General features: G+C 36.3%; 1 protein-coding gene across 2 annotated transcripts in view; it reads left to right on the top strand.

Annotated features, from left to right (window-relative positions):
- Positions 1 to 23,502, top strand: part of SNX2 (sorting nexin 2) — a 56,427-nt gene that overhangs the window by 13,937 nt on the left and 18,988 nt on the right. For both annotated transcript variants that reach the window (XR_013961156.1, XM_080679468.1), the window contains exons 2-7: positions 4,596 to 4,713; positions 11,050 to 11,213; positions 13,160 to 13,226; positions 13,553 to 13,596; positions 15,276 to 15,417; positions 22,084 to 22,162. Coding sequence is in view for 1 of the 2 variants with exons in the window: in XM_080679468.1 (XP_080535594.1) it covers positions 4,596 to 4,713; positions 11,050 to 11,213; positions 13,160 to 13,226; positions 13,553 to 13,596; positions 15,276 to 15,417; positions 22,084 to 22,162 (614 nt within the window). In the remaining variant the exon portion in view is untranslated. The remainder of the gene's footprint in view (positions 1 to 4,595; positions 4,714 to 11,049; positions 11,214 to 13,159; positions 13,227 to 13,552; positions 13,597 to 15,275; positions 15,418 to 22,083; positions 22,163 to 23,502) is intronic.

Raw genomic sequence — 23,502 nt, 5'->3', positions numbered from 1 at the left:
CCCTAGCCCAGCACCAGGACAGGAAGTGCATCTTGAGGTCCCCCATCAAGCCTCAGGTCCCCTGGCCTGGTGCCGGGGTGGGGGATGCGGCCTGAAGTCCCCTGTCAAGCCCTATGGGGGCAGGGGAGGGCGTAGCCTCAGGTCCCTGCTGATTGCTTGTTAAGGCTCCTTATGGAAACTTGGCTTCAGCTGTGGGTGCAGCCATCTTTGTGACGGAGTGATGATCAATTAGCATATTCTCTTTATTAGATAGGATTATTAGATAGGATGGTATTCATTTATTTTTATTGTTATAACAATTAAAATATGTAAAAAATAAAGATGCAGTGCTGTCTTCCAAATGCATTTCTTACAAATACATTAATTCAGAATAGATGCAGAGGTAGCAAAGTGCTTATTTCTTTGTCTTGTCTGAATGCTATGGCTAGGACTTCCAACACCATGTTGAATAGAAATGGTGATAGTGGGCATTCTTGTCTACTTCCCGATCTTAGGAAAGACTTTCAGCTTTTTCTGAGGATGGTACCAATGGCAGAACTACACTAGGTTTGTGCAGCAGTGACTCCAAGAAAAACTATCTTTCTGGCTTTTCACCATTGAGTATGATATTAGCTGTGGGTTTGTTATCTATGGTCTTTATTATGTTGAGATATGTTCCTCTGTACCAACTTTGTTGAGAGTTTATATCATAAAAGGATGTTTAATTTTGTTAAGCTTTTTCTGCCTCAATTGAGATGATCATATGGTGTTTATCCTATATTTTGTTAATGTGATGTATTGCATTAATTGATTTACAGATGTTGGACCTTCCTTGCATCATTTGGTTATGATATTGGTGTGAAAAAAAAAATCAATTCCCATTTGGGACCATTGTCTGTGGTGATTTTTCTCCTACATACCAGAAATGTGCACTCTTGGGTTAATTGGCATGTCTAAATTATTCCAGTCTGAATGAGAGACGGGTGGGAGGGTAGGGAATGAGTGAGAGAGAATAAGCTCACCTTGTGATGGAAGGGCTTGTGATGGAACCCTTGAGAAAGGATTGGTTCCGGGGCAGTTCCCACCTTAAGCCCTGAGCTGATGGAACTGGCTCAGGCCAACCAGAGTCCTGTTCGAAAAATATCTTACTTTTTATTTATTTATTTATTTATTTATTTATTTTTTTAAATATATTTTATTGATTTTTTACAGAGAGGAAGGGAGAGGGACAGAGAGTCAGAAACATCGATGAGAGAGAAACATCCATCAGCTGCCTCCTGCACACTCCCCACCGGAGATGTGGCCGCAACCAAGGCACATGCCCTTGACCGGAATCGAACCCGGGACCCTTCAGTCCGCAGGCCGACGCTCTATCCACTGAACCAAACTGGCCTCGGCAAATATCTTACTTTTTAAATTAATTTTTCTTAAATGTATATATGTAATTTACATTTATTAGAAATACGTTAGAGTCTTTATTTAGAAGTTTGGCTGGAAATTTTCCTGTAGGAACTTACTCTTATTTATATCCATTAGCTTTTGTATATTAACCTTGTATCATGTAACTTTATTGTTTTGGAGTGGTTTTTTTTGTTGATTCTTTTGGGTTTTCTGCTTGGATGATCATGTCATCTGAGAACAAACAGTTTTATTCTTTCTTCCCAATCTGTACACCATTTCTTGTCCTACTACTTTAGGTAGGACTTCCAGTATAGTGTTGAAAAGCAGTGGTAAAAGGGACATCCTTTCCTTGTTCCTGATCTTAGTGGTAAGCTTCAACTTCCTCATTATTAGGTATAGCTGTAGGTTTTTTGTCGATGGTCTTTCTTAAGTTGAGGAAGGTCTCCTGTTTTTGTAGTTTACTGAGAATTTTATAAATGAGTGTTGGAGCCACTGCTACATTTTCATGTAGCTGTTCTGTAGGCTATCTCTGAGTATTCAGTATTATAGACAATCTGATAGATGAACTTGTGGCCAGTTCTTAGGCATATTCATAATTATTTTCTTAGAATTCATTTGATGGTCACTGAGTGTTTGTTACCAGGAACTAAGTAAAAATTATTAAAAAGATACTTTTCTTACAGAGTTTGTAGTCTATAAGCAGGTGATAATTATAACTAGAGGCCCAGTGCTCGGATTCATGCACTGGTGGGGTCCCTTGGCTTGGCCTGGGTTGATTGGGCCAAAACTAGCTCTCCGACATCCCCCAAGGGGTCCTGGATAGCGAGAGGGCACAGGCCAGGCCGAGGGACCCCACTGGTGCACAGTCAGGGCCAGGAAGGGACCACAGGAGGGCTCCAGGGCGTGTCCAGCCCATCTTGCCCAGTCCCGATTGGCAGGACCCCAGCAGCAAGCCAACTACCGGTTGGAGCTTCTGCCCCCTGGTGGTCAGTGCGTGTCATAGTGACTGGTCAAACAGTCAAACAAACAGGACACTTAGCATATTAGGCTTTTATTATATAGGATGTGATAAGAGAAGTAGATATTTTATGGGAGCATATAGGCCAATCACCTACCCAGACGCAGCTAGAATTGAGGTTGAGGTTGTTCGAACATCTTTTAGAAGTAATGTATTAATTTATTTGTTTTTAAATTCCTTCAAGTGAAAATGCTTAAGTAAAGGAGGCCCACCTTTGTGAGAGTTTGAGTGTGTAAGAATAAGCTCCTGAAAGCAAAGAAAGCTTCTGCTTTCAATTTTCCAATAAAGAATTGAAATTTTTAAAGCTCTGAAGAAATGTTCTCATGTCATAGAGGACAATTTACTTAAGAAACTGACGAGAAAATCATATGAATTACGAGTGGTGGGCTCAAAAGATTATTCATCGTACAAAAGGTTTACTAATTATAAAGAAAAAATAGATAATTTACTCTTACTAAAATTAAGATCTTCTATTCATTAAAATCTACCATTGAGAAAGTGACACATACTGGGGGAAAAATATTTGCAGTATATGTCTGACATGACTAAGAACTCTTATTCAGAACATATAAAGAATGCCTACAAATCAGTAAGAACAACGGGCAAAATACTTGAAGAGACCCTTCAAAAAGAGGATATTCAAATGACCATTAAACATATGAAAAATTGCTGAGCATCATTATTCATCAGGGAAATGAAAATTCAAACCACAGTAAAATGCACTCTGCACCTGCCTTAATAGCTAAAATGAAAAAGATGGACTATGTCAAAGCATTGACAAGGAGTAACTGAAATTTTCATATATTGATTGTGGGAATATAAATTATATAACCATGTTAGAAGATTGTTTAATTCAGCTATTCCATTACTCCTAGGTACATACTAAACAGAAATTTGTTCACATGTTTGCTAAAAGATAGATGTGTGTGTGTGGATGTGTGTTTGTATCAGAAAGTTCATACACTATTGATAGTTATAAAAACTGATAATCCATTGTATATTCACACCATTGAATATTTTACAGCAATAAGAATGAGTAACCTATTACTACATACAACAATGTAGAAGAATGTCATATATATAACATTAAGAACAAAACCAAACACAAAAGAATATATTCTGTATGGTTACCCTTTTATGAAGAGCAAAAACAGGAAAAACTAATCCATGCTGGTAGAAACCTATGTAGGGAAAGGGTGAAGAGTGGAAGGGAGCATGAGGAGAGCTTCTGGGTTTGATGATAATGTTCTCTTTCTTGATCTAGGTGCTGGTTACACAGTGACGTTGGGCTTGTGAAATATCTAGCTGTGCACTTTTTTTTTAACTCCTCACCCAAGGACATGCTTTTACTGATTTTAGAGGGAGAGGGGAAAAGAGAGAGAGAAACATCAATGTGAGAGAGAAACATCTATTGGTTGCCTCTCGCATGCACCCCGAACAGGGATTGAACCCACAACCTGGGTATGTGGAACCAGGAATGGAACCGTGACCTTTTGGCTGAATGTGATGATGCTCCAAACAAGTGAGCCGTACATGCCAGGTCTAGCTGTGCACATGTTATGATGTTATGTTATGTTATTTTTAAAAAGCATTGCTTTTAAATGTTATAAGAAAACTATAATAAAGCTGAAAGCTTTACAATCTAGATTCCATTATATTGGTCATTAAACTTTAAGGTTAAAAAGTACAAAAATAGTCCCTTAGCTAAATTAAGATTTAAATGTTTGGGGAGAGGACATAATTTTAGAATAATAGTAATATTAGTTCAAGTAGTATTAAATCTTCCTCTTATAATAAAGCAGCATTTTGAACTTCTTAAAATTGTAACATGTTTTCAAGATTTGGTTTTGACTATTACATACTAATCAATTTTATTATATATGACCAAAGTATTAAATTTTGTTTTTGTTAATTATAACACAACATGAAAAATTCATATCTCAAAAGGGGTGACTATAAAAGATTTTCTTTTTTCAATCTTAAGTGATTTTTTATTAGAAAAAGAGAAATGAGTAAAAATGTGTTTTGGGTTCATTTTTACCCTTAGAGGAGGAACTATAAATAACTGTACTTGTTCTTTCTCCCCTTCCTATCGAGGGAGTGTTCTAGTTATGTAATGTATAGATACATAATTATAACAGATAAACATGCCAATCCATTATGTATTACTGGTTGTTTTTTTTTTTGTTTTTCACAGTCAATTCCATCTTCTCCAGAACCAATTAGTCTTCTTACAGAAGATGTTAGTACAAACTCCAATGGTCCAAAACCTGCAGAAGTTGTGCTAGAGGATGACACAGAAGATCTTTTTGCAGGTAATTGTAACTACCTTTGTTTGTTTTTTAATAATGGGCAATTGTAGTGTGTATCCTCTTTGAAAGTATTCTATAAAGCAAAACTAAAATTTTGTGTAAAATGTTAGTGGTAGCTTTTCTTGTTAACAACTTAGATGGATAAGAAATTTCTAGTTAGATAACTTTGTGAAAAATATAAACCGTTGAGAGAAGCAAAAATGGAATATTTTCTGGTTTTAAGCATGTGAAAATAAGTCACATATTGTAATTTCATTGTTTTGATCAGAGCTTAGAGTAAAAAAATTAATGGTTGTGTCATTCATATTTTGAGAAATAGTTGTGATTATGTTTTTTATTAATTACATGTTGTCACAAACCAACATTAAACTCTGGATTTAAAAATTACTTAATTTATAATATATACACACACACACACACACACACACATACATACTAGAGGCCCAGTGCACGAAATTCGTGTACGGGGGAGGGGGGTGTCCCTCAGCCCAGCCTGCACCCTCTCCAATCTGGGACCCCTCGAGGGATGTCCGACTGCCCGTTTAGGCCCGATCCCACGGGCAGTTGGACATCCCTCTCACAATCCAGGACTGCTGGCTCCCAGCTGCTCGCCTGCCTGCCTTCCTTATTGCCCCTAACCACTTCTGCCTGCCAGCCTGATCACCCCCTAACCACTCCCCTGCCAGCCTGATCACCCCCTAACCACTCCCCTGCCAGCCTGATTGATGCCTAACTGCTCCCCTGCCAGCCTGTTTTCCCATAACTGCCCTCCCCTGCAGGCCTGGTATCCCCCAACTTCTCTCCCCTGCAGGCCTGGGTCCCTCCCAACTGCCTTTCCCTGCAGGCCTGGTCGCCCCCAACTTCCCTCCTCTGCCGGCTTGGTCACCCCTAACTGCCCTCCCCTGCTGGCCTGATTGCCCCCCAACTGCCCTCCCTTGCAGGCCTGGTCCCTCCCAACTGCCTTTCCCTGCAGGCCTGGTTGCCCACAACTGCCCTCCCTTGCAGGCCTGGTCCCTCCCAACTGCCCTCCTTGCTGGCCATCTTGTGGTGGCCATCTTGTGTCCACATGGGGGCAGGAACTTTGACCACATGGGGGCAGCCATCTTGTGTGTTGGAGTGATGGTCAATCTGCATATTACTCTTTTATTAGATAGGATAGAGGCCTGGTGCATGGGTGGGGGCCAGCTGGTTTGCCCTGAAGGGTGTCCTGGATCAGGGTGGGGGTTCCCTTGGGGTGTGGGGCGCCCTGGGCGAGGGGCCTGTGGTGGTTTGCAGGCCGGCCACGCCCCCTGGCGACCCAAGCAGAGGCCCTGGTATCTGGGGTTTATTTATCTTCTACAATTGAAACTTTGTATCCTGGTGCGGAGCCAAGCCTTCTGCTTGCTCGTGGTGGCAGCCATTTTTGGGGGGATTCACGTATCTTCTATAATTGAAACTTTGTAGCCTTAAGCAGAAGCCTGGGCCGGCCAGGGTGTGCGGAAAGCTTGGCTTCCTCCATTGCTGGGGGCAACCCTAGCCTCCTGCTCTTGCCACCATTTCTGTTTGGGTTTATGTATCTTCTATCATTGAAACTTTGTAGCCTTGAGTGGAGGCCTAGGCCGGCAAGGGCAGGTGGAAAGCTTGGCTTCCTCCATTGCCGGGGAAACCCAAGCCTCCCTCCTGCTCTCTGTGGCTGTAGCCATCTTGGTTGGGTTTATTTGCATATTTGCTCCTGATTGGCTTGTGGGCATGGCTTGTGGGTGTAGCAGAGTCATGGTTAATTTGCATATTACTCTTTTATTAGATAGGATATACTTAAAATCTGTTTGTTTTAATGCACCTTTCATTTTGATTCAATTTTAGGTGAGTAAATTGATGTTTGAGGAATTGAATTTTGATATGAGGTCAGGGTTTGGTGTAGTCCATTCTACCTTTAAAAAAATTGGACTCTCTTCAAAAAAATGTTGTGTTTAAAAATTAAAATTTAAGTATAATTTAATGTTTGGATATTAAAAAGCCAAATCCTTAGAAAAATGACAGAAAAATATAAAATAATAACTGTGTGTTGAACAGTTTAATTTACTTGAACTGGCCTTCATTGAGTTAAAATTTAATATTATATCCTTAACTTTTATAGTATTTGAATATTCAAACCATTCTGTATTTTTTATACAATTATGTTGAAGATATAGTCCTCTATCACAAAGATCTATATAATTTCTTGCTTGGTTAGCTCCATGAAAAGTTTTCACTGTAGCCATAGCCGGTTTGGTTCAGTGGGTAGAGTGTCGATCTACAGACTGATGGGTCCTAGGTTCCATTCCAGTCAAGGGCATATGCCCAGGTTGAGGGCTCGATCCCCAGTGGGGGAGGCATGCAGGAGACAGCCGATTAATGATTCTCTCTCATCGTTGATGTTTCTATCTCTCCTCCCTTCCTCTCTGTAATCAATAAAAATATATTAAAAAAAAAAGAAAGAAGCCAGTTGCGGTGCAAATACTACGTGATTCCACTTACATGAAGTATCTAAGATAGTAAAAAAAATATAAAAGCGTTTTCACTCTAAATGAATTCATGTATTTTATCATGTCAGAAAATTTTAAATGTTATACCAAACTAGAAGTCTGGTGCACGAAATTTGTGCTCTCAGGGGCAGGGATCCCTCAGTGTGGCCTGCGCCCTCTCACAGTCCAGGAGCCCTCGGGGTATGTCTGACTGACGGCTTAGGCCTGTTCCCCTTGTGGAGCAGGCCTAAGCAGTCAGTTGGACATCCTTAGTGCTGCTGCAGAGGTGGGAGAGACTCCCACCACCTCTGCTGTGCTCACCAGCTGTGAGCCCAGCTTCTGGCTGAGTGGTGCTCCCCCTGTGGGAATGCTCTGACCACCAGGGGGCAGCTCCTTTGTTGAGTGTCTGCCCCCCTGGTGGTCCGTGCACATCATAGTGACTGGTCGTTCTGCCATTCAGTTGATTTGCATATTAGCCTTTTATTATATAGGATACCAATCATATCCCTCCTTTTTTATAGCTACCTAACATCTTAGAAAAAAATCATAGTTAACTAAAGTTGTAATGTTCTTTTGTTTGTTTCCTTTTGTGGACTTTTCCCAGGGAGTCCTTTAAAGGTTTTTCATAGCATTTGTTTTGTTCTAAAAGTTGACTCCTTTCTGTACTTAAATAGGTAATATTAATCTAAAATTGTGTGTATTTCTTTTCTAATATAGGGTCATATATAGAAGTTTTGTGTTACCCATTTTATTAAAGACTCTTTTACCTTAAAGTCACATAAAATGTGCTGAAACTAGAACAACAGAACTGTGTGTGTGTGTGTGTGTGTGTGTACGTGTGTACACATGAGCCCAAGGAGTGAGGATTTTGGATTTTTTTAGAGTGTGCAATTTGCCACGTGAGGCCTAACAGTGATATTTATTTGCCCACTTAACTTGATTAGAAAAATCTTTTTCATGTTTTAGTCTGCCTAGCAGTCTATATATACTAAATATTGTGATTCAAATATGGTCAATGCCCATGTTTGTTTTAAAAGAAAAGAAACAGGGACTGAACACTAAACATAGTCATGTTTCCTTTGTTATTTTGCAAATACTTTTTACGCTTTATCTTTTTTCCTCAACTCAGCTGCATTTCATAATCTGATCATTTTTATAGGAATGAGTTAATACTACACTTACATTTTATTTATGAAGCCTTTAAGTAGATTTATCATTTATTCCCCCTTCAATGGAGGAGTATGGTTCTAGGAAACCATAATAGAGAGTAGCAATGTTACCAGAATGGTGAAAACTATTGTCCAGTAATAAGACCATGTACTTATTTCCCCTGTATCAGAGGAGAGAATATAGATATTGCTGTAGTGAATTAGTCATTTTGATTTTTAAACCATAAGGGGATTAGATTATATTGGTATTTACACTGATGCATTTTATGTAGCATTTCAAATATTAGTTCTGTCAGAAGTGGTACCAGAAAAAGTTCAATTGTGTATGTTACTATTATTAACTTAGAGAGTGCTCACCAAATAAGGTTGGCTTCAGAGCCCCTCTCCACCACTTGTTACATCCTGCATTGTACTTCACTGAGCATACTTTAGGAAACTGTACTAGAAGAGTAATTGAGGGTGCGCATATTGAAATTGTCTTGGACTTTTAGAACTTGTTTCTGCCAGAATCCTTAGCTTATTGCACTTACATTTCTTTTATCAAATAATACCAATTGTAAGTTTAATGAGTATTCCTTTGTTTAAAAATTCTCTGGTGTCTATCATATGTTTAAACTGTTACTTAGCTGACATTTGTGGTTGTCCTCAAAGTATCTCTTCCAAAGAAAAGTTCATCTTTATACTTAGTACCTATGGGGCATCTTCTGGAACCTTTAGGCCTGTTTTAAATTAAATTAAACTTCATGAATTTATAGCATGTTACTTTACTTTTGATAAAAGAAGTCATGAAAGAATTTAAGGTAGACTGTGTATTAGCATGCTGAATTTAAGTTTGTATCCATTTATTTCTATTTTCCCCCTCCATATTCGTTACTGAGATCATATTTAGTTTTTATTTTGTTTATGAAACAGCTTATCAGAGTCTATGCAAAAAATACAAGAATCTGGTTTATCAGTGAAGTAAAATATGATTGAAAAATTAAAATGACTGAGTTAGCTGCACTGATATCTTAATAAAGTTACAATGTCTTTCACAGTTTTTTTGTCTATGGGTTTGTTGCCAGTAACAGTACCTCCTTCAGAGAATTTTGATTTTTTTATTTTGCTTTGCTGCTTGCTGTTTGTAGATTAAAGCTTTCACACTTCCTACCTTTGATATTGCTTCCTTTCTTATATTTTCTGCTTATTGGTTTCATTAAAAAATAAATAAATATTAGCAATCTTAACAGCCTGAAGTTGCATGTAAGATTTTAATTTGTTAGGTTAGGATCATCTATAATGTATTCAACATCTATAGTCTATTTTCTTCCTCTGGTTACCATAGTTTGAAGGATTTTGATTATTATTTTTAATATAAAAAATAAAGAGAGCAGTGCTAAATAAAGATCTCATCAACATGAGATAACCAGTAAGAGTAGATTGATAAAGTGCAAGTTGTTTACATTTAAATGTTAACATATTTACCTTATTTCTGGTATGCTTTTTGAGGTGTTCAAATTAAAGTGGCTCACAGATTGCCATTATTACCTTCTCAAACCTCTAGGAATCTAAGAACCTCTAATTAGAAACAAGTGGTCTGATCTTATTTTCCTTGCAGCCCTGGCCATTAATTGTAATTTTCATTTTTTATGGCTTTGCTTTTTACTTATGCTATTCATTTTCATAGAGCGCTACCCATCCAAATCTCCGATCAGTTTTGTAAACCGTTCCTGATTTTCCCTACCCTAAAGCATTGTCTCCCATCTTAGCTCAAATTTTAGTGTTTGTTCTATAATTCATAAAGCAATTAAATGTCTTATAACATTCTTTTTATTGTTCACTTGGCTATTACTTGTCTTTTTTTATTATTTAACATTCCACATGCTTATGTTTTATTTTCCCAACTAGATTATAAACTCCCTGAGGGCAGGTATGATATTTTACATTTCTTTGTGTTTCTACATAGCATCTAGCACAGTGTTACATAGCTTATAGGTAATTTGTTGATTTGGCTTTAAATACATTTAATTTCACATTTTTCAAGCGAATGAACATTTTAAATTAAAACCTAAACACCTATTTGCTTTGTGTCATATTTATGTATTCTAATATCTAGTAATCTTTAGCAGTTAATTGCTTTAGATTACTAACTGTAAAGAATTTTCTGTAACAAATTTTTAATCCCAGTTGGGATATTTCTGGGCAGTTTTCTGCCATAAAATTTGTGTTTTTACATATAAAATAATCAATGTTTGTCTGAATGAAAGATTTTGGAAGGTAAGTTACCACAAGTATGAGATATATTACAAATCTAAACACAAATGAGGGTGGAATTATCCACATCCCTGCTTTCCTACTAGCTTTATTCCTACCACTAGATGATTATGTATAAATATTTAAGTTCACTTACTGGAATTCTTCCTAAAATCAACAAAGTCACTGTTGGTTTTAGAGTTTTGATAGACAACTAAAGGATTCATAAAATTATAACAATTATTTGTAAATAACATTATTTTGGTATTTATTTGTGGGAAGTATAAAATATTTTTCATAATTCATTAACTGTTATCTAGACCAGTGGTCGGCAAACTCATTAGTCAACAGAGCGGCAAACCGTGGCTCGCGAGCCGCAGTTTGTCGACCACTGATCTAGACTATTGGAGGTTTATTACCAATGTCCTTAACTGACTTATTTAATTTGTATCTAGAAGCCACAGAAGAAGTTTCTCTGGACAGTCCAGAAAGGGAACCTATCCTCTCCTCTGAACCTTCTCCTGCAGTCACACCTGTGACCCCTACTACACTCATTGCTCCCAGAATTGAATCAAAGAGTATGTCTGCTCCTGTGATCTTTGATAGATCTAGGGAAGAGGTATGGAAAAATTTTATATTCTAAATTAATATGTAACTATTAAGTTTTTTGTTCTCCACCCAACATCACTCTCCTGTTAGTCATTTCTAATCAAAGCTTTATAGACATTTTGGGAAAAGAACATTGGACTAGTGTCATGTGATTTGGCTTTTTAATCCAGTAACTTGGGCAAATCACTTTCCTTCTTTTTTTTTTTTTTTTTAATCCTCACCTGAGGATATCTTTTGAAGAGAGAGAGAGAGAAACATCAATCAGTTGCCTTCCATATGCAACCGACTGGGGATTGAACCCACAACCTGGGTCTGTGCCCAGACCAGGAATTGAACCTGCAAACTTTTTGGTTCATAGAACAATGATCTTACTGACCAGGGCAAAACCACTTTCCTTCCTAAGGCAAGGAGTTTGTCATTTGGGATCGTATGATCTGTGCCTCTCAAAATTCATATGTTAGTCAAATGAGATAATGTATGAAAGTGCTTTGAAAACTTAATCACAACAAAGTGATATTCTGAGCAATTTTATTTGATAAAAGCATGCAATTAATATTAGTTGTTATGTTGGCAGGTTGGAGGATAGGTTCTGACTGGAGAGGAAGCATAAGAGGGCCATTTGGTGTATAATGATACTGTTTGTTTCTTGATCTAGGTTGACTTTGTGAAAGTTATTGAACTGTATACTTAGGAGTTATATACTTCAGGTACATTACATTTCAAGTATGGCTTACTTTTAAAACTGTAAGAGTAAACCTTGAAATAAAAAGATTATAGTTAAAATACTCACTTTTCTTTTAGATTGTCTTAGACTTTAATATTGTTTTAAAAATTAGCTATATTTAACAATTACTGTGCTGCTTGAGAATAATAAAACTTTCCTGCAGAGTTGCTATTAGGATTGTTTATTTTAAGTGCCATTAAAAGTACTTCTGTAGTCTCATAGTATTATCATTTTTCTTGCTTACTGTTTTTTTCAGTGAGCTTTATAGTGCTTTCATTGGCTTTAAGAACATGTGTTTACTAGGTAGTTAAAGAAACCAGATGCTAAAGTTGCTTATTAATATAATTTCTTTAAGTATCTAATATTCTACTGGCAAAAGTAATGGCTACTTGCTGCTTATTAAAGAATAGAGATACAGCTGAAAAATGCTACTATTAAAAATAATGGAGCTAATTATTTTAATAATCTGAGTCTGAAGATTTGATATGTAGAAAAAATATCCACAGTATCTCTACAGAAGACTAAAATGGGTTTTCTTCATCTAAGGCAGTGGTTCTCAACCTTTCTAATGCTGCGACCCTTTAATACAGTTCCTCATGTTGTGGTGACCCCCAACCATAAAATTATTTTGGTTGCTACTTCATAACTGTAATTTTGCTACTGTTAATGAATCGTAATGTAAATATCTGTGTTTTCCGATGGTCTTAGGCTCGCGAGGGTTGCGGCATTAGAAAGGTTGAGAACCACTGATCTAAGGAGTTAAAGAACACAAAATTTTGTGTTACTTTTCCAAATGATCCTTTTCCTATTTCTTTGTGTGTATGTGTTTTTACATAGTCAGGAAATACGAAAGCTTTCATTTTTCAGAAATGGAGTGCTGAATGGCTTTTTATTTTTTATTTTTTATTGATTTCAGAGAGGAAATGAGAAGGAGAGAGAGATAGAAACATCAATGATGAGAGAGAATCATTGACCGCTGCCTCCTGCACGCCCCCTTTGGGGATTGAGCCCCCAACCTGGGCATGTGCCCTTGACCGGAATCAAACCTGGCACCCTTCAGGCCGCAGGCAGATGCTCTATCCGCTGAGCCAAACCAACTCTGAATGGCTTTTTAAATTGATTGGTGTGATAGTGGTGACCTTAGTAAAAGTTAGATGATAAAAATTATAGTGATTAGTGTTATGTCAATAATATAAATTGGAATCTTTAACTCCAAAAAAAATCTTTTCTAGATTGAAGAAGAAGCAAATGGAGATATTTTTGATATAGAAATTGGTGTATCAGATCCAGAGAAAGTTGGTGAGTCATATTTATTATATTTTTTACTTGCTTTTTTTTTTATAATTGGCTTGGTTGTTAATAAATACATTGTTACAGTGCTAAATGGTACTTTTATTTTTAAGCTTTGGGGGACTTTTGCTTCTTACTTTGTTTTGTTTTTTCTAAGCTTCATTGAGGTCTAGTTAAATAAAAATAGTATATATTTAGGATGATGATTTAATGTATATATACATTATGAAATTAGCACAGTCGAGTTAATCACATTACCCCACACATTTAGTTACATTTGTGTGTGTGTGGTTAAGTTCATGTTTTTTAATAGTATTATTTGACTTTTCTTATAGGTGATGGCATGAATGCTTACATGGCATATAGAGTAACAACAAAGGTGAGTCATTTGCTCCTTTAAAAAATATTAGTCCTCACTAAGTATAATACAAGGGTGATTGAGGTGTAAGTGATCCCTTTCTTTACCAAGGTGACCATCCAGTAAAGATTGCAAATAGGTTGTTACATTGAGTTGTGCGTGGTTTGGTAGGTAGAGTATTCTTTGAAAATATGTAGTAAGGGACCTAATTAGACAAAGGTAGGAGGAAGAAATGAGAATAGCATGTTCCAGGCAAAGGAATTTGCTTGTATAAAAGCCAAAAGTCAAGAAAGCATTGTATCTTCTAGGATCTGCAAGAAGTAGTACCTGATTGAATTGTTTGGCAGTAAGCCTCCCTATATTATAAACAGCCACCTTAAGGAATTAGAACTTCATCCTGAGGATAATGGAGAGCCATTGAAGAGATTCAAACAAGAGTGTGGCACAATTAGATTTTTAATTTAGAAAGCTCTCTGAGACTCAGTATGAATTGGGAGTATCAAAGCAGAGGTCAGGATTTCTAATTAAGAGGCCATTGCAATTTTTTTAAAATATATTTTTATTGACTTCAGGGAGGAAGAGAGATAGAAACATCAATGATGAGAGAGAATCATTGATCGGCTGCCTCCTGCATGCCCCCTACTGGGATCCAGCCTGCAACTAGGGCATGTGCCCTTGACTGGAATGGAACCCGGGACTCTTCACTGTGCAGGCTGATGCTCTGTCTGCTCTGTCCACTGAGCCAAACCACCTAGGGTGCCATTGCAGTTTTAAAAAGGATTGTAGACTTTCAAGTCTTAAAAAGAAGAGAGATGGTCTGTAGGAACCCTAGCTATGAGATGTAATACTTTACATAAGGAATTGGTTCTGGGGGTGAGTGAAATAAAAGGCTTCTTGAGTTGTGTAGGAGGTAGAATCTATAGGGCTTGGATGTAAGGCATGAGGGAGGGATCCTGTAGAAAAGACAGCACAAGTGGAGGAACACTGTGGACAGGCGTGAGATTTGTTAATTCATTGAACAGATATTTATTAAACACTTACCATAGGGTCAGGCTATTTTCCAAACACTAAGGTATAATAGTAAACAAGTTCCAGGAGGGGAAAATATGGTGAATTTGAGGTGGCAGTGAGATTTAAGTGGAGGTGTTCCTTGAGCGTTCCAATATGTTGGACTGAAGCTCAGAGGAGATCTAGTTCGGGGGAAAGATTTAAGAATCATTAGCATATGCCAAAACCGGTTTGGCTCAGTGGATAGAGCATCGGCCTGCGGACTGAAGGGTCCCGGGTTCGATTCCGGTCAAGGGCACGTACCTTGGTTGCGGGCACATCCCCAGTGGGGGGTGTGCAGGAGGCAGCTGATCGATGTTTCTCTCTCATCGATGTTTCTAGCTCTCTATCCCTCTCCCTTCCTCTCTGTAAAATATCAATAAAATATATTAAAAAAAAAAAAGAATCATTAGCATAAATATAAGTAGAGTCAATGAGATGGATAAAGCAAATATTTTCTGTCCCCTTAAGATTCTATAAAAAACACCTATGATTTAGTTTTTTTTCCATTTGTTAGCAATTTGGATACCAAATTAGCTACTCTGGATTCTTTTATAAAGTAGACCAGTGTATGTATACACAGGCATGTTCGCAATTATACATGACATTGACTTCAGTATTCAGAATTTGAAATACCTCTTTTTCACTTGTAGACTTCTCTTTCCATGTTCAGTAAGAATGAATTTTCAGTTAAAAGAAGATTTAGTGACTTTCTTGGTTTGCATAGCAAGTTAGCAAACAAGTATTTACATGTCGGCTATATTGTACCACCAGCTCCAGAAAAGAGTATAGTAGGTAAGTGTGAATAAAAAAAAAATAACTTCTGTTTGTTGCTGTTACTAGTTCAATTATAACTAAATTTGTAGATTCCATGATCATTCACTATCATGACATCTCATAATATGTAAAAATACTGAATTTACTCCATTTATGACAATTATTCATCAACCAAAGACTGTATAAGCTAATACAAAGATGTTAATACTGGGTCAGAATTTGCCAAGTTGAAAGCAATTTAAAAGCCCTTTTAGGATCATTAGAGTTCCATATTACTGAGTAACATTTAAAGGGTGTTTAATATTATTAGCATATTAATAATGTTTCTTAAGGGATGTTTGGCCCTCAGTTACATATTGCTCAAAAAGAAGATTTGATCTAACCTCGATATTTAAACGCAGTTTATTTCATAACCTCAATATAATGTTTAAAAACATTGTTATTTATATAAATAATGAAGGCTTAGTTAAGAATATGCAGAAAATTACAAGAGGAGAACCTCCATTGTCTGACCATTAAGACATGTCATCTCTCAAAATTTTGTAGTATTTTTTTCCCAATCCTTTCAGTCATAGGTTTTTATGCACACTACTTTATATTTCTTTATACGTAAGATTATTTTTCTGAAAAATATTCTAAATTGAATTTTTCTGATCTTTAAATTATTATTTTACTTTTTCTGGCATTTGAAGAACAATTTTATCTTTTATGATTTTGAAATCTGATATATTTGAATGGATTTGTTATATTTTCTCTCTCTTTTTTAATTCAAAAATCTAGTTGTGCCCTGGCCGGTTTGGCTCAGTGGATTGAGCATCGACCTGGGGACCAAAGGGTCCTGGGTTCGATTCTGGTCAAGGGCTTGTACCTTGGTTGCAGGCTCCTCCCCGGCCCGGGCCCTGGTCAGGACGTGTGTAGGAGGCAACCAGTTGACGTGCTTCTCTCACATCTATAGTTCTCTAGAAGTCTTTCCCTCTCTCTTCCACTCTCTCTAAAAAAATCAATGGAAAAATATCCTCAGGTGAGGATTAAACTAAATAAATAAAATAAAAATCAATAAAAACAGTTCTTCAACTTCTTAATCTTAAAACTTAATATTCTTCAAATTTATTGAGTCTTGAGAACTCTAAAGAGCTTTTACATTTGTGGGATATATTGATATTTATTATATAGGAATGTTTTAAAATTGTATTTATTACTTCATTAAAAATAATAAACTTCATTACCTGTTAACAAGTAAATTTTGTGGAAAATAATTTTTGTAACATCAAAATGAATAAGAGTAGCTTGCTTTTTTGTTTTTGTTCAACACTTTTGCAAATTTCTTTAATTTCTGGCTTAATAAAAGATAGCGATATTCTCATATCTGCTTCTGCACTCAGCCTATTGTGATATAGCACTAAAATCTTTCTTTTAAATAAATCTTTATTGTACAGATTATTACAATTGTTCCTCTATTTTCTCCCCATAGCGCCCCTCCACCCCCCGCCACACTGTCCTCATCCATAGGTGTACAATTTTTGTCCAGTCTCTTCCCGCACCCCGCACACCCCTTTCCCCTCGAGAATTGTCAGTCCACTCCTTTTCTATGCCCCTGATTCTATTATATTCACCAGTTTATTCTGTTCATCAGATTTTTTATTCACTTGATTTTTAGATTCACTTGTTGATAGATATGTATTCGTTGTTCATAATTTTTATCTTTACCTTTTTCTTCTTTTCCTCTTCTTAAAGAATACCTTTCAGCATTTCATATAATACTGGTTTGGCGGCAATGAACTCCTTTAGCTTTTTCTTATCTGTGAAGCTCTATCTGACCTTCAATTCTGAATGATAGCTTTGCTGGGTAGAGTAATCTTGGTTGTAGGTTCTTGTTATTCATCTCTTTGAATATTTCTTGCCACTCCCGTCTGGCCTGCATAGTTTCTGTTGAGAAATCAGCTGACAATCATATGGGTGTTCCCTTGTAGGTAATAAACTGTTTTTCTCTTGCTGATTTTAATATTCTCTCTTTGTCTTTTGCTCTTGGCATTTTAATTATGATGTGTCTTGGTGTGGTCCTCTTTGGATTCCTTTTGTTTGGGGTTCTCTGTGCTTCCTGGAGGGGAAGATTTCGGTAATTATTTCTTCAAATAGGTTTTCAGTATCTTGCTCTCTGTCTTCTTCTGGCATCCCCATAATTCTGATGTTGGTACGCTTGAAGTTGTCCCAGAGGCTCCTTATACTATCTTCATATTTTTGGATTCTTTTTTCTTTTTGCTTTTCCGGTTGGGTGTTTTTTGCTTCTTTGTATTTCAAATCTTTGACTTGATTCTTGTGATCCTCTAGTCTGCTGTTGGATCTCTGTATATTATTTTTTATTTCAGTCAGTGTATGCTTAATTTCTAGTTGGTCCTTTTTCATATCCTCGAGGATCTTGCTAAATTTATCGGCCTTTTCTAGAAAATTCTTGAAGAACCTTATAACCGTGGTTTTGAACTCTATATCCAGTTGTTTGCTTTCCTCCATTTCTTTCATTTGTGACCTGTTTCTTTGTCTCCACATTTTGGCTGCTTCCCTGAGTTGGTAGAGTGGCTTTGTGTGCTAGGTGTCCTATAGGGCCCAGTGGCTCAGCTTACCCAGTTACCTGAGGTGGACACTCTTGGTGCACCCCTTTGTGGGCTGTATGCACAGTCTTGTTGTAGTTAAGCCTTGATTGTTGTTGGTATCACTGGGAGGAATTGACCTCAGGGCAATTGGCTGTGAGGATCAGCTGTGTCTACGCTAGGAGAACTTCTGTGTTGGAGACACCCTTATGAGGCAAGACTTGCTTCAGTGAAGCTTTGGTGCTCACTGAATCTGCCCCGAGTGTGTCCCTTATGGATCTGAGGAGTTGTAATCTGGATGGTCCTACTCTGACCCCTGGGTACACTGACTCTTGGATCTCCAAGGAGGTGCTAATTTAGCCTCTGCCTGAGGCCACCCAGAAGGAGCTATGGAGAGATCTGCAGATTCCTCTTCTTTGTTTGGGTTTTGGAGGTGCCCAGATGAGGCCCAGCTGTGAAGCAATGCAAGCTGCTGTGGGGCCTTGGGCCTTCTTTTGGATGTTCTGGGTCTCTCTGACTCAACTGCAGTTTGTTAGGTAAGTTTAGAATTCAAAGGACCAGGCCATTCATATGCAAAAGCCTCTGCCGCTCAGCCTGGATGGGGCGGGGTCTCAGGGCAGAGCACACAGCAATGGCTTCCCATCAGCCATGCCCTAAGAGGCCCCTGGGTCTCAGTGTCCCGGGGTAATCACTGCAAGCACCTCTGAGAGAAAGCCGCCCTCGAGTTTCGGCCCCTGCCAGACAATCCAGTTTCTCCCCGTATGAGTCTGGATCCTCAGAGTCTTGCCCGGAACTGGAGTTCATAGCAGTGGGGAGCTTGGGTCTCTCTCCAGATTGAGAAAGCCAGCTGCGTACTCAGTTGCCAGCCCTCTCCACGTGCGCCTCCGTACCTCTGTACTTCCGCAGCTCCTGTAAGTCTCAGTGTGCTTTTCTCTTTCCTTCTAGTTGTAGAATTTCCACTCAGCCAGCCTTCCTGTGGTTTGGATGATGTCTGTTTTGTCTTTTAGTTGTAGTTTTGAAATTATTGTGTGAGGCAGCAGTTCTTGTGTTTACCTATGCTGCCATCTTGGTTTCTCCCACATATAATCTTTGTAAAACTTTATGGAGCTTTCATGAAAGAATGAGAGTAAGACAAATAATAGCTTAATATTTTTATGAAAATAGACTTTTGTGCACTACCTTCTTTCCCCTAAAAAAGTGTCTCTGAAACCTTCCAGGTATTCAGACCACACTTTGAGAACTTCTGATCTATCACTAATCTTATTTCCCTTTTCTCTAAAATATCACAATGGTATCTTTTGGCATTCTGCTATCTACGTAGGGAACTTAAGTTTTATCCATCCTAAATTACTTATTATTAATATTGGGTTTTTTTCTTTGACTTTAAATTGTGCAACTATTTTTATACACCAGAAGAGGAAAAACAGTTATTTCTCTCATTTTGATGGCTAGATATGATAGTTTAGTCTTTAAACATTGACCAAAAAGAAAAAGATTTAAAAACTAAATTTTCATATTTAAGTATTGTGTTTCAAACTAATATTTTGCCTCAAAATTTTCAACTTTCCACAAATGATTACAGTTTAATAAATAGCACATATAAATTCAAGATAGAAGTAAGAAATTATATCCTTAGAGCATTCTTTTCTGACATTGATTCTGATAGCTTTCAAAGGGTACTAGAGGACAGTGACACAGTTATGTTCGTATTATTCATAGATAGCCCATTAAATTGTAAGATTATCAGTTAAAGGAGAGATCAACCAAAGGACTTATATGCATGCATGTAAGCCTAATCAATGGACACAGACAACAGGGGGATGGGGGCATGAATGGGAGGTTAGGAGTAATGGGGGAATAAGGACACATATGTAATACCTTAATCAATAAAGAAATTTTTAAAAAAAGACTATCAGTTAAATTATAGGAATAATTAACATTCATTGAGTGTTTACTGTGCTAAAGCACTATGCTAAATAATTTATGTGCATTTTCATTTGATCTTCACAACAACTTTAGGTTAACTTATTATTTTGCTTATTGAATAGGTAAGGAAGCTAAGGTTCATCAAGGTTATGTAACATGCCCTATGTCATACAGCTACCAAGAGGCAGAGCTGAGCTTTAAATGCCAGATGGCCATCTTACTCCAGGGATTGTACTCTTAATCACTATTCTATTCTGCTTCTAATTTTATTTAGTATATTGTGTTTTTTTCAATACAATTATGGTTTGCCTTTATTTTTTACCTAAAATAGAAAACCTGGTTTAAAAAAAAAAAATCATCTAATGCTATGTGATTGTAGAATGGTCTAATACACATTTGAGGATTTATTTTTTAAAAGATATAAAGAAAAAGCTTAGCAAGAAAAACATTTTTCAAATAGTAAGATGAAACCAATATAAAGTTCCCTCAAAATGTGTGCAAAAGTCTGAACAGTTATTAAAGGTGGGTTAGAAATTGATCTCTGAGCTTCCTGGCAGCCAACCAAGTAGAAAAATGGTCATTGTTCATTTTATAATTTCATACTGTTTATAATTTTTCGTAAGTAAAAATGAATACATTGTCTAAGAAAAATTCAAGGTATGGAAATTTCCTTAATTATATACTAAGACTAAGTGGTTTTCAAATAACAAACAATGATAATGGGGTAGTGGAATAAGAGTAGTAAGTTCTTTGCTGGGAAGTTAGAACTGCCACAGAAAGGAGTCTTTTCATTAGCACACAGCAGTTACTGCACTTTTACAAAACCTTAGTTGACTTAAAAACAGTATTTCACTAAGCTTTTAGAAAAGAGCTACAAAGTTGAAAAGTTTTAAAAGGTAACTGGTTAGAGTAAGGCTTTTTTTTTTTGTCTCCTCACAATGGCTTATAAAGATTACTGCTAGGAAATAGCATGAGCAGAAGATTCTTGAAGGAAATAAAAAAAGAACTATATCTTTGTAAGGTTTTTTTCAGGGAAACAGAATATGTAAAAAAATTAACATCCCACATCATGTAGTCCATTCAGGGTAGATGTTTGAGTGTACTTTTTCAAACTATTATATTTCAGAGGAATTAAGTTAAATAGAACATTCATAGGTGATATGTTTATTTACCAGATATGCCAACCTGAGTAAGAATTACATAATCTTAATGACTTTACTGAGCTATAATTTATATGCTATACAATTCATCCATTTAAATATGTAATTCAATGGCTTTTAGAGTTTTCCATACATCACCACATCCATTTTAGAATAGTTTTATTACCCCTTAATCATCATCCTCTAATTTCCCCATCCCTCCAGCCATAGGCAATCACAAATTTATTTTCTTTCTCTATAAATTTGCCTATTTGCCTATTCCTTTATATAAAGGGAATCATACAGTATTTGCTCCTTTGTGACAAGCTTCTTTCACTTAGCATAATATTTTGAAGGTTCATCCATGTTGTAGCATGTATCAGTTTTTTATTTCTCTAGAATTGATTTTGGAAGGAAAAAGAACAGGAAAGGAAATAAAATCCGATCTTCTATATCAGTGTTAAAATTGAAATTGCCAATATAGAAATTGTTAACATGATGTTTACTTTTTAAATTTGAAGAGTCCTAAATATCTCTGTGAAAGGGCTGTTGTTTCAATTATTATAAAACAGCCATGGTAAATATACAAGCACATGTTCTTAGAATCTGCAAGAGATAATATTTAGCAAATTCATGGATTACACTTATTTTTATTTTTTCTTGTCCCCAAGGTAAAGAACCTTAACTGTTACTAATAAGAAAAAAAATATTAATTGAGCTTAAATTTACTAATTTGAATCCTATTGAAATGTAAACATATTTTAGTTTAGCAGGAGTGTAATATATAACAGATAAGGAATCCAAAAGTTATAGTCAGAAAACTAGACACAGCTCAACCCCTGCTTTATTTACAAATACTTACAGAGTAGAATTACTGTATCATGAGTTTTAATTTCTCAAAGTATGATACTAATTACAAATTTAGGAACTGTTGGTCAAATTTTAGAGTATATTTTAAATTAGGCAGAAATGATTATAAAAGACTGTTTTTATAATAACATAAAATCATGAGTCTCATTCAATTTTTTTCAAAGGCATGACCAAGGTCAAAGTGGGTAAAGAAGATTTATCATCCACTGAATTTGTAGAAAAACGAAGAGCAGCTCTGGAAAGGTAATTCTAGATAGCTCTGCTTTATTACACTCATGTTTTTGCTTCAGTAATATGTCTAATGCCATTATATGGTATAACTTATTTCAATGATTAATTGATGATTCATCAAAAGTGCTTTAAACTTTTATTAAGAAAATTGCTTCTTTGAACAATACTGTTTATTCTGCTTTTATTAAATAGACCTATTCTTGTATCATTGTTACAAGCAGCAATATAAAGGCATAAATTAGTTGAGGATAGAATTATTATGAGGATAGAATTATTATGTCATAGCTGTAGTCAACAGAGAAGTAAGAAAAAAAGAATTCATGAAATCTTTTGAAAGTGGGGAAAGGGTTAATAAAATTATTTGGATAAAAATAATATCTCTAGTATTTATATTATTGGGAAGTTATACTCACATTCATGTTCTGTATTGGATAATTTGGCTAATTATAGTTCATCTAAATTTTTTGAATTATTACTGGGTAAGATTATTAAATACACTGAATAATTAGGTTTTTGCTACCTCCTTTAATTTTGTATAGTTGATTTTGACTTGAGTGTACAAAAGTATGTGACTTCTTGAGTTGACTGGATGTTTAGAGGCTAATATGCTTTACCTTCCCTTACGTACTTGACTCAGCACATTTCCTATGGCTTTGAAGACTTGTCATCATTGTAGCTGAGTAAAAGTGGAGTGGAGTTGATGGCAGGATTCCCACTTCCAGAATCTAAACGTTTATTCTTCTTGCTATACTGAAAATGTGATAAAACAATTTTGAAATTATCTTAAAGTCCAAGTTTTAGAACCTAAGTACACAACATTACCTAAAGCTAAAACATTTTCTAATTTCACAGGGTTTTTAAAATTTTCATAAAATTTTGTTTATTTTAGTTGAATTTGCTTATTTGTTCTTTGTTTTGTTTTGGCTTAAAATAAGTGGTTGCGGTTGGGGGGTGGGGGTAGGAGAAATTTTAGTGAGTAGTATGTGTATTATCTACAGGCCACAAATTATTTTTTTAAACTATTTTTAAGGCAACTTATTTCTGGGTTTTAGTAATAAGTTATTTAAATTATAAGAAAATGCCACAGTAAAGTCAGGTTAGAACCATTGCTGTAAGAAAAGCTAAAGGATATGCTATTTAAAAATCTTATATAAGACTTAAAAGATGAGATTATGTTTAGACCTCTAGTCAAGATGGCAACATAGGTAAACATGGTATTTGCTTCCACATCAAAATTACAACTAAATTCAGAACCGCCTGAAATTCAGCTGAATGGAAGTTTTACATCTGGGGAATTTAAAAAGAAGCCAAATAAAGACTGATCGGAGGGGCGGAGACAAGGAAAGGGGTGA

This window comes from Plecotus auritus (genome assembly GCF_963455305.1).
Source record: "Plecotus auritus genome assembly, chromosome: 7".
Taxonomy (NCBI): Eukaryota; Metazoa; Chordata; class Mammalia; order Chiroptera; family Vespertilionidae; genus Plecotus; species Plecotus auritus.
This window is presented reverse-complemented; position numbering and strand designations above follow the sequence as displayed.